Raw genomic sequence first — 23,392 nt, 5'->3', positions numbered from 1 at the left:
ATAAATATTTGCATAGTAAGAGTTTAAAAAAAGAAATTCACAGCAGAGGAATTAACCTTTTGTTAGAGATGTTTCTAATTTAATTTTAATTTTTAATTGTCTAATTCGTGCATTGTTTTGATAAAAAAGCTGTTTCTCTCTTAATTTGTAAACAAAATATTGGTATTGTTTACATAGGATTAAGTAAAAAGAAATAATATATTCTTATAACAAGTTGTATGTTTTATATAGGTTTTATATAGGTTTTTTGCTTTCTGCTTTGACAACTTAGTTGGAATTATATAATGTGTGCTTCCAAGAAGTTTGAGTTCTAATATACAGTTGTATAGCATTGAAGCTGTGGTAGATTGCATTGTCAGTGTAATAAATATGTTCATCAAGCAGCTTCCTCTGTTAGCAAAACTGCAGAGGCTAATGACTAAACACAAAAGGAAGCTGTCAGGTTTATCATCCCTTTGTGGTTTTGTAAATTGGTCTTTTGGCAACTTCTTTCTCACCTGTTGCTGTCTTCACAGTCCCTGACATTTCCATGCATGTCCCCAGAAGCGATGTGTTGTCAGAAGTGACATATTAGGAACTAGTCAGTGCCACACCAGACTTTCTCTGCTCTCTTTTTCTGACTAGCACCTAAGCATCTCATTTGGGAAGTTTGTATCCTTAGGTGCCTGCATTGTTTCCATTTTCCAATTCAACTCGGTTCCTGTGTCATTCGGTGAAATTGCATATGGTGGATGTTTTAGTAGTGTCCTGACTGAACTAACTTGAGTCACGGCCTTCAACACTCCTAATGCAAGTTAGTTGACTGTATCACTTACCATCTAAAGATAAAGAGAAAAAAATGTTCTTGTGCTCTAAGTGCCTACTAAGTAGTGTGTCAGATAAGGTGACAAAGCTGGGCTCAATGCTTCTGATGGGTGTACCTTGAAGAAAGTCTATTTGTTGAACTTCCAAGAGACACAGAAGTCTAACAATGCTTTCTGACCTACTGTTAGAAACAACACATCTCCTGACTGCTGTGTGCTAAGTGTGACTAGTCTCAAACTGCACTCCACTTTGGGAAATGTCTCCTCTTTTCAGAAGTGTGTGTGAATTGTGAAGTAGTTCATATGTCATTCTGCTGGTTTTGGCTGGAGTGGAGTTAATTTTCGTCACCAATTTGCATGTCATCCATGCTAAAGGCTAGGGCTAAACCATGACACTAATAGAGTTGCTTTCAGACAAGCTATTGGAAAATTATGTAATTTCTGTCTGAGAAAAGGGTGCTCTTCAGTAACATTATAGTAGATAAATCAGATGTAGTATAGCAGGCAGTTCTAGTTTGGCCAGCTTTTGAATATTATGAAGGGTTTGGCTTCGTGGAGCTTCTAACTGCTTTGAGGCCTTTAGCTGTCCTCTTATGCAAATTCGTGAGAGATACTGGTATTGTAAACTTTGAGTTTTGTTCCTCTGTCTCTATTTAGTGTATGCTGTTTGCACAGGGGGAATGGTTGTCTTCTGCTGAAGATGGATTTCGGACTGAAAATACCGTCTATGATACGTTTTATAGAACCAAATAAAATGGTTTTATTGCCATTAGTAAAGAAAATTCAAAAAATTAACCTTCAAATGCAACAAAACTAAGTGATAAGTCCTGTAATTTGAATAAAAACTTATAACTGCGGCTGCAGCAGTTCCTACATTCTTCTAGAGTAACTTCAAAAATACTTTATTCCAATGTCAAACCAAAAAACTTTAAGAACCACTTCCAAGTGATTGGTTTTCTGGGAAGTATGCAAAGACAGCAGAAAAAAACTTTTTTTTTAATCCAAATAAACTTTCTTTTTCTGAGTTTCTTTAGAAATTTGGCTCAGGATATGCAAAGAGCACCTTCTGCAGGGGGATGCATAGAATTAAACAAATGCTTGGGAAATTCAGGATTTCAAATCTGTTTAATAATACTCTTTTGTTTTTCCTGTCATATTTAAAGCAAGATGTTATGATTAAGTCTTTTCCTTTTTAAGACAGTAAAATGTGTGTGCTGTGAAAAAAAAAATCTGTAGCGAAATTAAACAGTTAACTTCTATTTTAAGGCTGACTTGACCTTTCCTGCATCTTTAATATGTTTTTATTGCATCCCTCTAATATCTCTCATGCTTTTTTTCTGTCTCTTATAGCTGTGCTCAAAGAATATTTTTTCCATTTCTGAGTGGTCTTTGATGGTCTTGTTTCTCTTCCACTCCTGTGTGAAAGCCTTGGCACAGTGGGTGCCAAGCTACATTAGCTAATTCTCTGTTCTCTGCCCACAATCACCCTTGTCTTTAAGTTTAAACCAAGAAACAATCAAACAAAACAACTTCTTTTTTTCCCCCTAATTCTAAATAATAATCTGAAAGAGGCTTATCACCTCAGTTTGTTTGGTTTCAGGAACGATTTAGTGAATGTAAGAGTTCTGGCCACCCAAAGTAAAAGGCAACATTGAGTTTTGGTTAGTATTGAGAGAAAGCAATGGAATTAATATTTAGGGGTCAGAAATTAGGTACTAATGTAAGAAATATTTCAAAACCCACAAGAAGAGTGTTTTCATTAATTTCTCTTTTCACCTGCTTTGTGCTACTTTGTGTAGTCTAGAATACAACAAACCTGCTAATGCTAGGATAAAAGTTGGCAGTATTGTTTTCTATTGTAGAAAGAGAAATGCTACTTATTCTAATATAGAATGTACTAGTTGAAATTAATTCTTACTTTCTTTACATTATCAAATATTCTGCTATTCATACCAGCTTTGTTGAAACAAACAAAACTGAATCTGACTTGCATTTTGAATAGTGTTCTAAATATGATTTTAATGAGGCTTGGGGGAAGGATTGCAGTCATCTAGTCTGAGCAGTGAATATAAATGTTGTGACCTATCCAGTTTCAAGCTCCGGTGTGTTTTTATACTAGATAATCCATTTTTTAAGCTTTTCATTATTGAATCAAGGAAATCATGTTTGTCCCTGATACCAACACATTTGCAAGCTTTATAATTTAAAATATTTTGTTTTGTGTGTTTGTATATCTTAATTTCAGCAACAGGTCTCCTTTTATCTAAAATTTGTAGATTAATTGCTGATAATGGTATCTGGGAGCACATCAAGCACAGCACTGCAAGCCAGGCCAGGGAGGAGATTGTCCCCTCTGTGTGCTGGTGCAGCCTCACTTTGAGTCCTTTGCACAGTTTTGTGCACCACAATGTAAGAGGGATGAAAAAGCTATTGGAGAGCATCCAGAGGAGTATCATGAAGATGAAGGATCTAGAGGGGAAGATGTATGAGGTGTGGCTGAGGTCACTTGGTCTGTTCAGTCTGGAGGAGACTGAGTCGAGATCTCATCACAGTCTGCCTCATGAGGGAAACAAGAAGGGCAGACACTGATCTCTCTTCTGTGGTTACCTGTGATAGAACACTAAGGAATGGCATGAAGCTGCATCAGGGGAGGTGTAGGTTGGGTATTAGATCAAAGGTGTTTTTCACTCAGAGGGTGATTAAGCACTGGACCAGGCTCCCCAGCAAAGTGGTCACAGCACCAAGCCTGACAGAGTGCAAGAAATGTTTTGAAAATGCTGTAAGACAAATGGTGTGATTCTTGGAGTTGTCCTGTGCAGGGCCTTGATGATTCTTGTGAATCCCTTCCAGCTCAAGCTATTCTATGATTCTATGTCTTGGGTAATCTTAGATCAGATGTGCAAATACTCACTGGCTTGCCTGAGTAATCTATCACAAGAAATCTTATCCTTTAGAGGTTTCCCTGGGCATAGATAGATTCATTTGGTAATGAACTTCTTAGCATTTTTGTTGTACATTAAAAATGTCCAGCCTGATTTTTGTAATGTCTAGTTTTTAGCCTGAATGGCTGGAGTCAGTATTTCCAATCCTTTTCTGCTGGTCTTGCCGGTAATGTGTGAAGTGCTGGCCCTTCACTGTCACTCCCAACAATATTCCTTTTTAGAAGTCTGAACTGTGATTTTTCTTAGACATTAAATTTTTCACAACCCTCAAAAGAAATGCATTTTCATAATCAAAGAAATAACAGTGTTTAGCTAAGGGCTGGTCACATATTCTGTGTCCTGAACATTAATGAGGTTTTATTTCTTTCTAAAAACCAAATTTCGTTCCGTGGGTTCTGCATAACTGAAACTCTGCTTTTCAGAAGCTGAAGGAATGCCCGAATGGTTCTCTCTCAGAACAATTGTATGCAGTCTGGTTGCTCTCCATTATTATGTTTGTTTTTTTTAAGAGGCTAAAATTTAAATGTAATGGGAATTCTCTGGGCAGTGTGTATTTTGATTGACTTCATTTTTGTGTTTCTTTAGAGTAGTTGCACAGTTAAACAGACTTGCTCTTAATCTCTATGTTTTAGTACACTTTGCAAAAATGCTAGTATTACTAAACTAATGGGAATGGGACATAGTTAGATACAAAGGCAGGCAGTAGTACATATCTGAATCCCCTAAAAAGCAGTTTTTGCATTGTATTTACTTACTTTTCTTTTATAAATACAGTGCATTTGTCACAATCTAGCCTATGTATATCGTCACTAAAACTAAAATTTAAAAGTTTGTCTTTAATCCAATGCTCCAAGATAAATTCCAGTTCATTCCCTCTATAGTCTATGGTCTTGTTGTCTTGCCTTGCTAAAAAAATAAAATTAATTAGACTAAATCATTTAAGTATCCTGAACTTACAAATACTTAATAAGTCCCTTACAGAAGTAATTAGTTGTTTTAATTGATCTTCTGTTGAATTTTTGATCATATGGCAGAAGAAACAAAGACAGTAGAAGGCTTTTTCTAGTTCTTATTCATTTGGAGGAATCAGAAATGTCTTCAGATGCACATACACATTTCATTGCTTCATACCACTGATTACTAGTATTAGCTTAATTTATCTGGCCACTGAGCAACCTGTGTAAACTCAAGGTGTGCTTTTAGTGGGTAGAGGAAAAGCTAGAGGTTATTACTGTACTTTTCAAACTGTTTTGTGTAGTTGCTGAATAAGGTAGTGAAAGTGAAAAGTCATGTGGTCCAAAACATGATAGGCAATGTCCCCATTTCCAAGCCTCACCAGATTGTTCTCTGCAATTGCTTCAGGGCATCCCATTTGAAGTGTAGCTCTTCAAAACAGGATCAGGAATATTTTATACCCAAGAAAACCTATGGCTTTCTGTCACTGTCATGCCTGCTGTCACTTTCTCTGCAGGATATGTATTGATAGGAACAAATAACATGGAATAATTCCCAAGTGCTTTCTGGATTCTTGTGTGTCTTTCTTTTTAGGGCAGCAACAGCAAAAATGTGGCTGAAGATTGATGATTTCTCTTCCCTCCTTTTATTGAGAAATAGGCCACAGCGTTAAAATAGGCCAGTGAAGAGAGTCCAAGCCTGATGGGTCTGTTCTGTTTACTGAAAATTATTTGATAAAAGAAATAATCTGTTTATACACGTGGAAAAAAGTAGTTCTTATGTGTTTAGATGCCTTGCATGTTACTTAGACTCCAGTAAATCCTCCCACACTGCTGAGAAAATAGCAAGCTGCAGTAAACATAACTGTGAAATCTAAACTTAATGGGGACAGGAATTCTGAAGAATATTTTGCCTCCAGCCAGTTCTGTACATCTGGGATAGCCAAGTCTATTAGCATTTGGCAATGGTTAAAGCTTGAACTTTCAACATTCAAATAGTACAATAGTAGAATTGGAAAGTACATCCACTTTGCTAAAATTTGTGTGGAATATGGGATATTCTGGGCTTTTGTGTCTTTGAAGTTTGTAGGTGAAAGTGATGATATATGTTGTTAATGTAGTAGTTTTACGAAGGGCCTCAGAATACCTTACCTCAGTAAGGCAGTATATTCTCAGCAGTACATTCTCAATGGCAACACAATTAGTTGTTCTACCTCATGTAATAAGGACAGCAGATGTGTAGCAGTGGTGGAATGGAAAAACAACTTCTATTTTGCCTGATTTGATTGTGAGTAAGCTTCTTGAGCTCCAATTTTCTGAAGGCTGTGCTGGCCACAGGATATGGTAGTAAGCATGAGAGTTTACTGATGGCAAATGTGGTCCATGAGACCCAACATCTTTTTCACAGCATTTGCTCCCTTGTTTACCAGCTGTGATTTCAGTATTATAAACATTGGTCAGACCTAGTACTATCTTGCCTGTTATCCCTTTTATTGTGTACAAGTGATGGTGTTGAGACGTGTAAGCCTGACCACATATTGCAGTGAAAAGATTTAGGTAGACCACAGAAAGACTGTCTTTGAAAATTGAGTATTTTATGCTTAAGCAGACTGGATGTAGTAAGTCCATGGGCCTGATGGGATGTACCCATGAATGCTGAGGGAACTGATGTCTGTTTGAGGCTCCTCTCAGTGGTCTTTGAATGGTCACAGCAATTGAGAGAAATATGTGAGGACTTACGTAAAACTGGGAGGAGTGGCTGAGCTTCTAGAGGGTTCCTAGAAGCCTATGGGGTACCTTTGGAATATAAGGGCAAGTAGTAATAAGGTAACTGGGATTTCTGAAACAGAAGTCAAAGAGTTATTGAATGTCACAGGTTGGTTTGTTCCTGAAGTAGTGTGCTTTAAAATGCACTTTGAAGTGACAAAAACCTGAATTCTAATCCTGTTTCTTCTTCAGCCAGGAAAATGACCTTAGACTCAAAACAGAGGGTTTTTATTGATCATGTTGAGGTTTGCCTTACTTGTGAGAGACAATCAGATAAGTTTGCTAGGGTTGAATGAATGAATTTTAACTAGATTTTTTTTAAGAGAAGATCAGAGAAATAACAAAGTGTTTTGAAGATGTTTGCTTGTGTATGCATTAAATAAATTGGTCTGATGTTATTTTTGAATTCATAGGTAACAAAGTGCAAGGTTTAAGCTAAAATATAATTAGAGTACTAGGATGCCTTCCTATGTGCAGTTGCTAATGAGGAATTTTGAGGTGGTGTAAAATGACTACATGTATTATTTACCAAACCTCCTAGATGTAATACATATGGGTGAGCAGATAAGTTACATAAAGCGTATTAATTTCTTTAATTTATAACATCTTTCCATAAGTGATGATGATTTTATAAGTCACTGTATCATAAACCAAAACTTGTTTATAAACATAAACATGCTTTATGTCAGTATAGCTTATCTGACTCTTAGACTCTTCCCTTGGTTAGAGGAACTTTTTGGTTTGAAGGACAAAGCAAGGCAAACTCACAGACTTTGATTTCTTCAGAGACAGAGTGTGCTACTGAAGAGACTGTACATGACAGGCCAAAATGAGGCAATTTGACATAAACTAACAAGCACCTAATTCAGCTTCATCAGTTCTGATGAATTCCATGCTGAGGGGACATAGAGCACAGGACTTTGCCTCCTTGATTCCCAAGACATGTTGATAATGCATTAAGAGCAATTTCACAAACCATTTCTACTGTACAATTTATTCTTTTTCATGAAAATAGTACTAATGTTTTGGAGAAGGTTTATTTGTTCTAGTAAAGTGTTGTGACATTTATTGAGGCCCATACCCAGTAATGCCTGCTTGCTTCCCAGCTGCGAGTCACTGTGAAAATAAAGATTACTTTCCCTGCCATCAGCTCACACCCAAGCTAATTTTACAGCCTTGTCAAATAGCAGGAGAAATTACTAGTTATCACTACTTAATCAGGCTCAGCTGACAAGACTAGATTGGAACAGAAACATGGTGTGACTGAAGCTTGTTGCTGTAAATTGAATACTTTGACATGCTAAGACAATTACTATGTAAATTTCACTGGGAAATGTTTTGTTCTGGTAGCTTATAGAGGTCTTGTCAGTACCTGAGGGCCCAGTGGGTGCTGTAGTTTCTTTTATTAAAGGGAAAGAAAAGGTCAGATCTGAAAATGCAGCTTAGTTAAGAGAGCGAGAGCTGACAAAGCCAGTGGGGGAAAAAAGGTTGAAAATCTTTCTGTTTTGCTTTAACTTTCTCTGGCACTTCCTATAAGAGGAGAAAATTAGAGGTGGGCTACTTTTATGATCCAGAAACTGCAGTATTAGGCTGCTGCCTTGTTTCCTAAATCCAGCAAAGGGATGTCTGTGAGACACTTAACTTCTCCTATGTTATTATCTATCAGGGCAATTTTCAAGGTTGTTGATGTGTTTGAAAGGCACAGAGCCTGGTAAATGCCCACAGCATTGCTAGTGGTATCCCTTAACGTGCATAAAACATTGTTGATATGTCTACAGGGTCAAGCAAATTGCTGCTTTTATGAATCAGCTTTTGCTGTCAAGTGGCTGGAATGGTGCCAGCACTGCTCTCCTTTCTCATCATTTTAGAAGCCTACGTTCCTTCATTTTGTCTACCTCAGAGGCAGTGTATTTCTGTGTGTTTCTGTTAAATGGGAAGCTGTGAAGAGAGAGGATTTGGGAGTTCTGCATCTTTTCTTAAGCTCATGTGATGAGGTCATTTTTCCCACCTCAAATATAAAGTTATCAGGGAAGCAAACAGAGCTATTCTTATTCCTTGAAGTAAAAAAATGCTGTTATTTGTGCCCAGTAGAGTAGGCTAACCTAGAAAATGGAATCATAATAGTCTTAGGATTCTTAGTAGTGAATAAGAGAGAAGTGTAATTATAACTCCTTTCCACTACTTTTCTTTATATGAATAGTCATCTTTTCGGTTTGTATTTTAAAGGTGCCTGCTGCAGATAGCTTCCTGGTGTTTCTGGGACAGCTTTTATTCTTACTCAGGTGGGTTAATATTTCAGGAATAGAGGAACCTCTTGCTATTTTCTTAACCTTCTTAAAGTCTCCCTGCAACTTTGAAGCCAACTCTAAAATTGTTTTGTTCAGAAACTTGGTTTTGATTCTTGTTTCAACCCTGCAGAAGAATTCTGTTTCTCAAAGGAAAAATTAAGTCGATATTGAGTGTTTCAAAGCAAGTTAAAGGGTGTGACTGTGTGTAGTTTCTATGAATAAGGAACTCCTGGAGCCAAGTGCCCAGCTCCAAAACCAAACTATAGGAGCAGCATGCAAAGCTGGTGAAAAGTTCTACTGTGTCAATTATGTGTATTTAAATTTTTTTACTATAGAAATTATTTTCAAATAAATTCTACCTTTTTTTTTTTTGTAAAGAAATTTGGTTTCATAAGTAACCATCTTCTGGTAACTCTGTGTGCATAATAAACAGTACGGCGCAGCTTTCTAAGTTCAGTTTTTCAAAACAGTAATAATTTACAAAAATGAATCATACATACGATTAGTGTTTAATCTGTTATGTTTCTAAGAGAAAGGGAAGAGGAAGGAGATTCTTTGGACAGAGATTGATTTTTTAAAAGCAGTAAGTACAACTTCACAATGTGGAAACAGCTTGTGGACTGGCAGATCCGGCCTCTGTTTGTAAAAAACTCATCCAAAAGTCTCTGAGAGACTAATTTAATTATGTAGGGATATTCTTTGATAGGAAATACCACATATTGAGTTCTGAAATATCATGGAAAGAGACTAGATTGATCGAGGATAGCAATATTTGAAAGCATAATTCAAGGTTCATAACTTTTGCTTCATTATAATCTTGAAAATGACATTGTATCTGACTCATCTGCATATTCATAATTTGATGCCAGTTTTTAGTTATTTGGTTTTTGGCTTTTTTTACACAAGTATTGGCATTTATATTTTTGGCAAAGTCCACATTGCTAGTGTTATTTAATAATTCTGAGTATTTGTGCAGTGGCAATGCATCTGCCCCCTGCATGTACTCTTCTAAAATCCTGTTGTTCTGAATGGTAATGTCATAACTTCAGTCAAAAATATGAGTGTGAGCTACTTAATTAGTTGGATAACTATTGCTTATTATGGTTATTTTCTTGCTAAGTATCTACCAAGGCGTTTCAGATGTAATGCAGGTCTTATTCTGAGACTTAAGACTTCAGTAAATGAGCTTGAAGAAATCTATTATTTACGCCAAGAAATTTTCTATTTTTCAGCCTTGGGTGCTGAACTTGTTATTCAGTGTTGTTTCATGAATATTTGCTAGTGTGCTGCACTAAAATATGTTATGATTAAATGCAATAAAAGAGGCATCTTTAGGAAAGCTTCTGTTGTATATTACTAGGGCCAATCTATAGTTAATCTTCTGTTAAGATTACACAAAAAAGGCTTCTGCTGCATTGAAGCCCTTTTCTCGTTTCAATCGTCAGATTCTGCACCCCCTTGAATAGTACTCCTGCCATGAGTCCTGGAGATACACTGTTGTTTCTTCATCCCCTTATCTCTTCCCAACTTGTTGATTCAGGCATTTGGATACTGCCCTCTAGAAATAAATCACCTTGCTTTCAAAAGAGCTTAAAATAATGTCTTTTGGTGGCAGCCATTTATTTGTATTGAAAAGTACAACCAAAATGTGAATAGTTGCTTGACTGAACTCTTTCTGAAGAGTTCTGCATTTCTAAGTGTACACTCTAGGATGAGTGCATTGTGTAAAAATACAAAAATTTAAGCTATACACTTTATTTAAATTAAAAAAGAGTTCACCTAGAGAATACAAAGGACATTCTCTTACCAGTTTCCTTGTATAGCAGAACCAGCATGCACTAGGATTGTACTACAGAAGGAAATTATTTTGGTTTAATAGTTAACTTACTGTATGGAATAATGATGAGCTAGTATTGTCCCTTGTTTTGTGTGGTCAAATGTGTCACTGTGAAACTCAGCAACAGGATGGATTCACAGTCTCCAATAGCGAAAGTATTGGTAAGGGATTCCAGGAGATGATCAGTAGTACAGGCAGCATAGTCCTAAATGCTGAAGATCACTGCCTTTTAAAGCTCTTAAGAGTTGGCAAGTTACTTGCATATGATGAGGCTGTGTGGTGAAAGGACGAGAGAGATAACATGCCCATATGTTGCTGGATTCCAGTCCTCACCGTGAAATGGGCAAGCTGTTTAAATTCATCAGCCCAGTCTATAGAGATGGGAACAATCCTGGATTCACTCTCTGGAGAAGACTGGAGGCCTGGGTCTGTTTGGTTAGGATGAGCCACACGATGTGCAGATGTTTACTGCTACACTGTACTGGGGGCTGGTGGTGTAGCATGGCACATGCCTGGAGATACAAGCATAGATGTGAGCTAAGCTGACTGATCAGGATTTCTTGGAACAATTTGTGGAAGACAGCATCAAACCTGGAGCACTTAAGCCTCCAGTCCCATAAATGATCACTTACCAGTCATTAATGAGGAGGCTGCATTAGTCTTGTAGCTGGACAAGGTAAACTGAGAAAAACCTAGTGTGAGGTTTCTGAGCAAAGTGAAGGAGAGGTGCAGTGCCTTAAATACTGAATATTAAAAATACTGCTGGACTGAGCTATTTGGTTATCTGAAGAAACACAAGCATGGAGGTAAGGATAAAAGTGAGGAAAAATATAACGAAAACAGTGGAAGACTAGTCAAGTAACGTACTCTTAGCATCCTTAAGTATTTGTCCTCTTACCAATATGAGAATGATGAGCGTACATACATAGCCAGGGCTGATTACAGAAAGCACTTTCGTGGAAATTATAGTGATCAAAGCCAAAGAGAAAAATCAGTTTGGTGTACTAATTTCAGGTAGACTGATATGGTTTTCTGCCCTCAATCCCAAAATTATAAAATATCACGGCAAGTTTTTCCTCTGAAATGTTGTGTGTGTTTATACTAATATATATCTCATTCAAACGTGCCATTTTATAATATATATAGAATGAATTAACAGAGTCAAATACCCTGTGTTGATCTTCATTTTCCGTTTAAATCAGTCTTGTTAGTACAGAGTTCCCATACATTATCTTAAAAGTTAATCCAGTTTTAAGTGCCACTAAGGCAAAAACTAGTCCTGATAGAAACAAGCTAAAAACAGCAAATAATAGATTTCTATTAAAATTATTTTGAAAGACCTAGTATCCATTTTTGAATTCTCCACTGATTTTTTTCTTTTTTAATTCCTTAATCAGAATATGATGTGATACTAAAGCTCTATAGTAATATACTTGCCTTTATCAGTTGAGCTATGATATAATAATTAAGAGGAGAGCTTATAGTAATGTTGATTGACATCAGCTACATTGCAATCTTTTCTATGCTGAGTTACATCTTGGAGCAAACCCGTAATTCACTGAAATTGGCTGACCTGCCTATCTGTCCATCTTAAATGTACTAATTTTTCTGAGTATTGATTTTAGGATTTATTTCCAGGCCTCTATGGATTTTCTACTATTTCAAGCTTCAGTGAAAATCATTGTGCTCTTTGGATATTTTATTCTGCCATTCAAACTACCTGAACGATACTTACCGTCCACATAAAGCCTACATTCACTTAGTGTGCAAATAATTTGTGGTGTCATTATTTGGAGGATGACAATTGGAGTTCATGTGTGCAAGTACTATAATTTTCTGAATTGATACAAGTTTGACCGAATTTTCCACCAACATTTTTAGGCTCTGGAAAAACGTATTATTTTGCTTAGTTGTATTTTTAATATTTCTGTAGGTAGTCAGTTCAGTTTCATTTAACGTGTATACAATAATTTAGACAGCCTTACCTTATGGTAATCTTTTACATATCACATTTTTCCTTTTGATAGCAAACCTTGCTTTATTTTTTATTTTAGTAGATTTTGGTAAGATTGCATTCTTCAGGAAATATTAAAGGATCTTGAATCACAATTTCTCATTTCTTTGGAGACTCAAGAATTTCTCTTTTAAAACAAAAAACAATGTCTGTAGCTTCTAAGTAGTCTTTTTGCAGCCAGGGTATTTGGCATCACTTCTAAAACTCAGGATATAAAGAAGCACACTCTTGGACTTGGAACAAGTGGTGCATGCATTATATGTGTTTATTCTCACTGTATATCCAGTGTCTCAGCTGTGGAGGTCTAACTGCATCTTCGTTGCAATTCATGGGCCTTTCCTGAGCATTACAGTGGTTCATCAGGTCTGTCCTGCAGCCCATCACAGCACAGAGCTGGCTGCCCTCTGCTCCAGACAATGTTGAATGGAACTTCAAATAAAATTGATTTTGTGTTAGGCTTTTTAAAACAGTGATCTTCTGTTGCAGTTAGAGTCTCATGTCAAGAGAACAAGAGGCTAAAAATGAGCAGAATTCCACTTGCTGAAAAAAGGCAAGTAAAGCACTACTATGAAACCTAGCAGAAAATGATGACATTTAAGGTTTCATTTCTATGAATTTGTAATTTCGGCTTTTTTTTTTTTTTTTTTTTTTTTTGCTGAAAGCAGAAAAAGGACATTTTGGTGGTTAGTGGCTCTTATTAGAAATTCCTGTACAGCCAGATACCTTTGCAATGTGAATCAAAAGTAAATACAAATGAGGATTAAAGGTCAAAGTTGAATGATGGAGAAATGTTAAGAAAGTGTAAGATGCTTTCCTCCTCTAAGTGTGGCTCTGTTTTAGATCAATCTGTTCAGCAGGAAGAATGGAATGGTTGTAAAGTAAATCCATCAGTGTTGCTTCTTCCAGTGCTTTAGCATATGCAATTACTCTGTCAATGAGAATATCCAAATCCAATTACCTACCTCATCCTTACATGCATAAGGCTACAATATTAACTATGCAAATTTCAGTAAAACTGCTTTGAAATGGTATCTTGTACTGGAGAGGTGACTTTTTAAAAAAGAAATAGCATTCTGATGTGTTTGGGTGTTTTGGGTATTTTTTTTCCTCTTGCCCTTTAGAAGTTGTTACATATGTGAGGTTCTTTTGCGTGGTTTGTTTGTTTTTTTGTTTTTTTGTTTTTTTTGCTTGGGGTTTTATGGAGGCAGAAACTTACTAGTTCTGAAATAATAGTTACTGGGAGTCAAAAATGCTGAAGGAAAATTGCATGAGAGTTCCATGTATGTCTGTTAATTGTGTTTGTTCTAGTCCAGGAAGCATCACTGTTGACAAACAGCTGGCAACAGTAGGTGTTGGTTTTGGTCAGCAGCTCTCTTAATTTGCCAGCTGAAACAGCTACGTGTTAATAATGGGCTTCATTTTTTGTACTTCTTCCTACAAATAAGAAAAATAATTTCTACTATTCTACTAATTCTCTTGCTGCTGTAGATTTTCTTTTTCTCACAAAATATTTAAATATACATACTTAGACTTTTCTGTTATCTGGCTAGATAATGAACACTGTTTTCTCCAGAACTCCACATTATTGCAAAGCATCTGTCCTTTTTCCAGTGTGCATATATGTATTACCAGCAAGTTGCTTAATAAAATGTTTCCACCATTATTATTTCAGAAAATGTCTTGTTATTAAATTAATTCTCACTGTTTTAGGAAAAAATCTGAATTACAAATTTAAATTTTTTTTTTAAGTAAAGTATCTTAAGTTAGTTTATTTATAGCTACATAACAGTTAATATTTTGCAAGTAACAGCTACTAAGCTGTGAGATTTTATTATTTCTTTGAAACATTTCATCAGTGTAGTAGCTGTACGGTGTATTGGTAAATATTGATTTTAAGTGACATTCATAAAGAGGAAATGCAAACTAATCTGCAAATATATGTAAATCAAAATATGGACACACATTTAGAGTGGTAGGAAATTACAGCTTGAGAATTTTTCTCAGGCCTGGATTTCTCCTGCCTCTCAGGTCCATTCCCAGACTGATAAGCTGACTATGGCTTCAGTTAGGGAGGAAGTCTCCCAGGATGATAATATGGTGAAAAACAGAGTGGAATTCATAATAAAGGCTAACACCTGGTGTTTTTCCCATGAGACACATCCTGAGGTACGGTCTCATGGATGTTTTTCCCAGTTGTCCAATTAGCTACTGTCCTGTCTTAGCTCCGTGTAATATGCTTTAAATACAGGCTCTCCATTCAATAAAGTTGGCCTTTTTTCCCTAAAGAGGTCTGTGCGTGTTGCTGTTCTTGCTCTCTCTCTCTCTAGTGCAGTAACCACATCAAAATTATATCCTATAGCAGTTTTTTATATGCATAGTTATGCTTTCTGTCAAGGAGCAAAGATATCGATACTTTTTTTTTAAACCTAGAATTTGCAGGGCTAAACTTTTAATTTTGTTTGTTTATTGCAAAGCTGACAGGTTTCTGCTCTAGGGATACCTTTATCAGGATGTGACATTGTTTTGAGGAATGAGAAATCATTCCGTTACTTTGTCCCCAGAGGTGAAAATGCCAGGCTTTGTTAACAATAGAGGAATGCGCCCCTTTTTTCTTTTTTTCAAAAAGCATGAAAGATGCAATCTTATCAGTTGCAGTAATCTAAACAGTTGTGATAAAATATTTTTGGATATTAGGAGACACTGATTTGCATGGCCATTATTTATTTTTGAGTGTTATTTTTCTTTCTTTTTGAAACGTGTAAACAACTCAATATTGAAAACAGTCAGGTTAAAGCACTGATATTCCGTAGCTGCTGTGCAATTAAGATGTTGAGCATCTTTTCAAAGATGAAAGCTTGTTTACATTTCTTCGTTTATAAGTCTGCGTTTCCAGAATTGTGTGTTGTTTTATCTTTGTACTTAGTAGGAGCAATCATTTTGGATCTGTAGATGTGAAGTTGGAGTTGTACATGTGGATGTTGTTGTTTTTCATATTGTAAGCATGTATCACCCAGGATAATACTGAATTGTTTTCTAGAGTTTATCTCTTTGTAGACCAAACAGTCATTTCAGATCAGCTTCATATTATGCTTCAGAATTATTTTTAGTAAGAGGATTTGATTTTTCGAAATGATGTCATAGAAGGTATGTCATCTGTCGTATTGCAGGAAAACGTTTTCAGTGAAGGAAAATAATTCCAGACAATTAGACTTTTTTCACTCATTCCACTTAAATTTTGTCATTGTTCCAGTTTATTCACTGTTGTAAGCGATGTGTTTTAAACAATCCAGCTATTTTCATGTGAAAGTACTGCTTGATTGCAGTGTCAAATGCCAGAAACCATGTTGGTTGAATGGCCCAAATGGATGACAGGATATGCCAGCTCAGATCTTCAGTATGCTTATACAATTATTTCCTTGCCTCTGCAGCTGCAAGCACAAGGTGTACTTGGAAACACTTCCAAACACGAGCATCATCATCCCGTTCCATAACGAAGGCTGGACCTCGCTCTTGCGCACGATCCACAGCATCATCAACCGCACCCCAGACAGCCTGATCGCAGAGATCATTCTGGTCGATGACTTCAGCGACAGAGGTAAGGCCCAGCTGGTTTTGGTTTTACTTGGAATTTATAATGCAGTGTGGTCCAGAGAGAAACTAAAGGGGTGCAAAACAAAGCCTTGAAGTACTGTTTGATTGTTAGCAGGAAAAAACATTTATAAGATGCTCTTGTTTTACTTGGCATGGATACTGAAATTCTTGTCAAGGGGAGGAGAGGCTGTCAGCTGTTAATTAGCCTTTATTCATGTGTTTTGAATGCTTTACTGAAATACTGCAAATTTTAGTATTTCCTTATCTTTTCCCTACACTTCTCCTTTACTCTGAAACTATATCAACTTAGACCATTTTGGATACAACTCATTAGCATTTCATCCTGGAATTTTATTGAGCTAGGCAGATTCACATACTAATACAAAACAGAGAAATGAGGCTCTTTTGAATGGAGTGTGAAAAAAATGCTTTGGAATAGTTGATCGAGATTTACATAATTTACATATAGGAAAATTAAGAAAACTTCAATCACTTCATGTGTTTTGCTACCATTACTTCTTGGATGCAGCACAAAACATGAATGCCTCAAGTTCCTGAAATTAATTTTAAGTTATTTAGGTAAAATTCCTCCATGATAAGGATATGGAATTAGGAAATAGGGTTTGGTTTTTTTCAAATTTCGGTTCATCCTTTAGAAGTTTAAGCATGAAGACCTTTGACGTCGATGTTTCACAGGGTAGATCTTCTGCTTCTAAAACATCAGTTTTAGAACATCAGTTCTAAACATCAGTTGCTGTATTGTGTGTGTGAGCTTTGTTCTGAGTAGACTGATAGCAAAAGAGAGAATTGTACCCTTTGCTAATGCTTTACTTAAAACCTATGCCTCAGCTAGGAACTTAGAGGAGCAGATTTCTGACCTACTGTTTTAAGAAGCCCCTGGGTGAGAAAAATATTAGTAGAGCGTTGCAGTAGCAGAACCATTTTTGTAAGGTTTTTTTTTAACTTGATGTTTCAGGGTTTAGAAAGATAAATGCTGCACACATCTATCTTGCCTTCTCATATATGCTGGTTTACTTGCAATATGTCCTTTGATGAATGGCCTCTCGATCTGTAATGCAATTTAAGTGAAATTGTAAAGTGAGTACATTTCTGACTATTCTATGTTTATAAAATCTAGACCACAGATGAAAGTTTTTGCAACCAGACCTGTGAAACAGCACACCCAGGCTATTTCTGCAGGCTAACAATTTCCTAGCAGTAAACAACTCAAGGGGAAGTCTGCAAATTGGTTTTATGAGGTATCTGACAAGTAAAAAAGCTGGGTTTCTTTCCCCTTTTTTTTCTTTTTTGCTGATATAGCATCTATTGAGGCCGTGCTTGCTCAATATGGTAATACTGTAACATTTTTTTAATGAAGAACATAATCACTATTGTTGATATCTTTTAAAATATTTTAGTGTTTTGTAAAACTTATATACTTCCAGGTTATTAGAAAAAGAATTAATGGCAGTAAACAGGGTCTTGTTCTTCCTTGCATGCTCTTAGTTTCTGCTGATTGCTGAAAGTACTATTATTGCTATAACTCTATGAAAATCTCTGTATTCTTCTTAATTTCCAGTTACATAAAGGTATCTGACTTTTCAGTGGAACAGTTTTCAGCTGGAAGTAGTGGTTCATATAGCATAGAACATTAAAAAAAAAAAAGTGTTAAACATGAGTTTGAAAAACTGAAAGAAATCTACAAAGCAGACTTTTATTAAGCTGGACCTAGAAGTGCAATACCAGTAAAATGATTTACTTCTGTTTATTGGTGTTATTAAAATAAAGTTCAGAAATGTGCTTGTGAATAGTTGCCAGTTTTGAACATATTTGCTACTGTATGTTTTAAGAAGAGAGATAACACAAGGAAAATCTGCTGCAGTCTCTACTCTGAATTCAATAACATTGAGATCAGATGAATCATTTTGGTACTTGAGGTCTGTTTAATTCTCTTATTTTTGATCCTCTAAACTTTACTTAACTTGTACTATATTGTGTTTTCCTGTGCTCTTTTTTTCTATTTTATGTGGTGGTCACACATAATAGAGTTGGATTATTTTATGTTAAGAAAATGCTGACTGATATCTACCTCTGCCCTTCCTAGTTCATAAAATAACCTGTTTTTAAGAAGTAGTAGATTCTTTTACCCTTTAGTTGCCTTTCTGAGAGTGAGAGGATTAAAGCAGCATAAAAGAGATTTAATCCACATTAGTCAAAAAATTAAGTTTGTTCAGATGTTGTCAAAACTCATAGAGTCATTGCAAGCAAAGTTTACTGCTGTGTTGAGGCAGTATAATGATTAGGGATAAGTTCATATCCCTTTTCCTTATGGTATAATTTCTTTATGAAGCTGCATATGCCATGTAGCTGATAAATGGCTGTTACTTTGTGAAATCAGTTATATGCTATTACAGTGACATGTGTATGCTGTTAGTAATCTAAACATCATGTGTAGATAGCCAAAAGTGAAAATGAAGTATTTCAATAACAATGGTATTTCAAAAGTGGTGATTAAATGACAAACATTTTAGAGAAGTTTTTTATTAATCCTACTGTTCCTTTTTACAAACATCTAGGAAGTTATGACAAGTCAGTTCCCATTAGAAGCAGCAAATGAGAAAAAAAAAGAAATTTGAAAGCTGTTTAAAAGACTTTTTAAAAAAGGCTCCAGCATTTTTCCTTCTTTTTAACTAATGCAAATATAAATACTGAAATGTACTGAAAAAACTTTTGATAACAAATAGTGAAAATGTTTTTATGAACAGTTAGATATCAGGAGCTTGCTGGTTTGTCTGCAGAATTACTTGAACACCTTCATTTTATTCATAGGCACTCCTTTGGCTTTTATGATCAAAACCAAAATCTTTAGCTAGTTTATGCATAATGTTCAGCATAAATTATGACATTTAGATGTTATGAAAGTAAAAGGACAACTGCACATCTTTAAATATCAATATAATGCAGACTAAAGGCTTGGTATCATGAGAGAGGTAAGCAAATGCTATGAAACTGGAAAGTGCAATATTTGGTTATGGACAGATTTAATATAAAAGACTACATGCATATTAGAAGTTATCCGTGACAGAAGGAAATGTAGATTTAAATATAGGTACACAGTTGCAAGATTTCTTTATTCATGTAATTTATAGAGAGTGTTTGTATTTAAAAGTGATGAAGCAACAGGTAGGAGGAAAATGTGTGATTTAGTGGAATTCCATTTCAGCTTTGATTTATACTGTAAACACAAATGGCTGACAGTTGGTGTACTGGTGAGATGAAAGGGACTGAATCTAGAGTTCGTAGGTGCTCTAATAATTATAAAATAAATACATTGTCACTTAGCAAATGTTATAAAAGAGGGGAAAGTAATAGGCTTCTACTTTTAGTTTGCCTTAGGAAGCTATGGATACAATTAGGGTATATTTTAATAATATAGAAAGTTTTACATACTTAAGTGTGTGAAGTGTTTCTGATTTTGTGATGGACTTGGGGTTGCAAATCCAGTACCTGATTCATATAAGCCCTGTATTTCAAACTGGAAGTTAAAGACCTATAAGCTTCAGTGTAACCTACCATGGAAAATGAACCTTTATATTGGAGATACCAACACACCTCTGTGTCAGTATCTGCAGTACCTTTGTGTGCAGCTCTAGTTTTATGATCCTGGTTTCTGGGAAACTGAGCCTTGTGGAAAGTGGCTTCTTTTTTCTGGGAAGGTTTTGGGGTTTGTGTGAAGGTTGTTTGAAATGGAAGATGGGGAGGTTTGCTTTGCAGGTTTGACTTTATAGACTGGGTGTTTCTTGTTGTCATAGTTTGCTCTGAAGCAGTGTGTCAGCAGATAGATCTCTAAAAAGGGGCAAGAAGCAGAATATGGGCAACAGTTTTAAAGGAAAGGCCAAAATGACAAAACAAGTTTTCATTGGTTCAGTTGTGGAACATAAGCTTGCATTTAGAGAGGAATGCTAAAAATTCTGATTACGTTTCCCCAAATTTTTAAAACATTAGATTTGCATAATTCATTAGTTTAACAGTTCATGTAGGTTGCCAATATATGATAGATTTGTACATGAACTTTTATTTATTTTTATGTTTTAATTACTTTATTAGCATAGTCAGACCTGTAAACTGTTACTAACACAGTGTGCGCCCATGAATGTGATGTTGACTTACAAAGCACTTTGACTTTACGCCATAGCTCTTGAACAAGTACATCACCTATTATAAGAAAAAATAATGCCACAGCTAACAATAAATTTCACTTGACAGCATAAGCAAAGCTTTTCTGGAGCAGAGTATAATACAGCAAAGTTTTCGGGTAATGTTTACCTTAATATTAACATATTACTGCATCATGTGTACTACATCAGAAAAAAAAAATCTTAACTTTTAACACCGTATGAAGGGTAGTCTCATATTTTAAAGTGATTTAAAAAAAGGAAAAGGCCAAATAGAAAATGAAACCAATTCAGTTTCAAGATGTCTATATTGACTAGAGATCTAACTAAATGATGGATTTACATTTTTATACTTGTGATATTGAGCTATAAAATGCCTCTTTCATTTCCTTTACAATGCACTCAGTTACTTGAATTTCATGAAACTTGGACTTGCTTCTAGTCAAAATATTATCACTGTAAAAAGCACAACTTAAAAGATATCTATGCGTAGCTTGGAATAAAGGGTTTTGAATCTGTAATACCAAGTTTTCTGTTCTTCACTCTGCATTCTCAATTTTGATAATTTAACGTTATAAATTCTGTTGTGGAGTTTTTCTTCTGAAATAACAGAGTTCAATATTTTACCTTCAGCTCCTTGATGTACCTTGCAATAGCAGTTTCAGTTTCATTACTGAAGGCATTTTGACTTGACAGAATGGCTTTACCACTGGTTAAAGAAAGGGTTGACCTGAGGCTGGTGACAGTTCAACTCAGAAGAATAATGGTCATTTTGAAGGCAACTGCAGCTCATCTCCAAATGCATTTCATTTGCTGGAGTAAATGTATTGTCACGTTGTGAGAAAGTGGGTGGTGGGAAGAATTTAAATAACTGAAGTTTTACACTTTACCTAGACAGAATTGAGAATGTGTCTGCATTGGGGCAAATTTAGGAATATCACCCACATCCCAGTGCTGCCTGGACTCAGAGAACTCAAATATAACTTGTCTGCAAAAATGAAAACTCCAGTGATGAAATATTACTCTGAAAACAAATTCTTATTTTCATAGTTGAAAAGATTATAATAGATAAGTAATTTCACTTTTGAGTACCTATGGAGTCAGAACACAAAACTTTTGTTTCCATATGCTCTGTATTGGACAGTCTATCTTTTAGTTGCCCACCCTATGAAATGCTTGCTGGGTGTGCATCATGCCTCCACACTGCATCCCTTTTGCATGTGAATATGTGAGGAGTTCTTGAGACGGGAACCAAAGAGCAGCCTGTACTTAGCAAGACTGTGTTCTCTAGGTGTCAACTTCTGAAAAATGTTGTGCTGTGCTTGTTTCAAGTGTGGTTCATGAGATACCTGAAGTAAATCTGGATTAAAAACAAAAGTAAAGTTACTCTGAGTAATTTTCAAATAATAGAAACACATATATTCATGTGGCAAATTTTTATTCTGTGCATCTCAGCTTTGGTTTACATTTCCTTAGGGTCAAATTAAATTATGGATGAAATTACATTATTTTAAAATTCCTCATGTGGAATACTTAAGTTTGATCTTGTAAACAGGAAAGAAAATTTCTAATTCTGCATAAACATTGGTTTCTACATTGACTTTTCTCTGAAACATGAGCTGTTTACTTTCCACTTGAAAAAGCATTATTACATTGCAGTGATAGACTAAACAACTTGACAAGAAATTTGAACAATTAGCTCACAATTATCTTCTTCAGCTTTAGTTAATGAACTATGGAAAAGATGCACATTAATTTCTGAAAAATTTGAAAATATTTCCTTTTTCCTTTCCTTTGGTTTCCCTTTTTTCTTGTCCAAGTTTCTTCTTAGCTTTTTATAAGCTTTAAGAACTTTTTTTCTTATTTCCATTAGGAATTCATAACTAGTATTCCAAATGTATTACTTCCATAACTTTACTGAGTAGTGTAATGGAGATGTTAACTAATTTTTGCATCTTCAAATGGTATATCCCCTGAATATTCCCAATTGCAACCTGCAGACAAGTGATGTAGGATGGAAGATGAAGTCTGTTGCTTTGGACTTTTTGAAAACATTCCATTTGATCAAATCCAAACTGATCCATTTTTATTTTCTGGGTGGTGCTTTGTTATCAGGAATCAGAACAGGCCTGTTTTGTTTTCCATAAGCTAGTCAACTAGATTTTGCTGTAGTGTCAAGAGGAAGGATTCTTGCCAAATATTAGCTGTCTGTTATTTAGAAAATTTCCTTTAATTTAAAATTGAAGTTTATTCATGATCCTTTTCATGCATGAGCGTTGCTTCAGTGTTATCTTTAAATAACTCATTATCTCCTCTTGGTACACAGAAAGAGATAGCAACTTTCAGTTTTCAAAGTTCATTGCAGTTTAATAAAGTGTGACAAGCTTTCGAATTTATATTCTAGTAGTCTTTCTAAAAATGGTAGTTTGTTACAGTCAAGGTTGCCTTAGTTGGCAACATTCGAGTTCACCTGAGTAGACTTCAGAAATATTTCATCTTTCCTTAATGTAGACTTTCAAGTAAGCTTGTAATCATCAAGCAAAATAACATCCTTAAAGAAGAGGAAATAGTATTGATCCTAGCTACATTATATGCATCTTAAACAATTTCAGAAAACTTTTTACTTAATTTTGCTGTATTATAAATGTATTTTATTTTGTCCTCTTTTCCTGTTTGCAAATCATGTGTGAGCCTGAAACCTGCTAATATTCCAAATATATTATCAATAACATAAGAGGAGTTGTTTTCCTGTTCATTCACTAGTACTGAGCTTTACACAAAGAGGGAAAAAGAATGTGGGTGGTATAAGGAAAGCTGTGAAATGAACAAAGCAGGAAATTATGATTGTCACATGTAAGAGTTTTAAACTCAGAATTCTGGTAGTAAAACACTGTGTTTTACTAAAAAAATCTGTAAAAGTCAATTCAATCAGATATGAGGTATAAATAGCTTCTAATAATTTCCCTGGGAGATGAGTGGGAGAATATTCATTTGTTTGCTAACTAAATGCCTTTTTGTTGTT

At 35.4% G+C, this 23,392-nt stretch overlaps 1 protein-coding gene across 2 annotated transcripts in view; it reads left to right on the top strand.

Moving 5' to 3' along the window:
• Positions 1-23,392, top strand: part of GALNTL6 (polypeptide N-acetylgalactosaminyltransferase like 6) — a 433,557-nt gene that overhangs the window by 183,762 nt on the left and 226,403 nt on the right. For both annotated transcript variants that reach the window (XM_014883994.2, XM_088163591.1), the window contains exon 4: positions 16,033-16,199. In XM_014883994.2, the coding sequence (XP_014739480.1) occupies positions 16,033-16,199 (167 nt within the window). The remainder of the gene's footprint in view (positions 1-16,032; positions 16,200-23,392) is intronic.

The sequence above is a fragment of the Sturnus vulgaris genome, chromosome 4, assembly GCF_052056855.1.
Source record: "Sturnus vulgaris isolate bStuVul1 chromosome 4, bStuVul1.hap1, whole genome shotgun sequence".
Taxonomy (NCBI): Eukaryota; Metazoa; Chordata; class Aves; order Passeriformes; family Sturnidae; genus Sturnus; species Sturnus vulgaris.
This window is presented reverse-complemented; position numbering and strand designations above follow the sequence as displayed.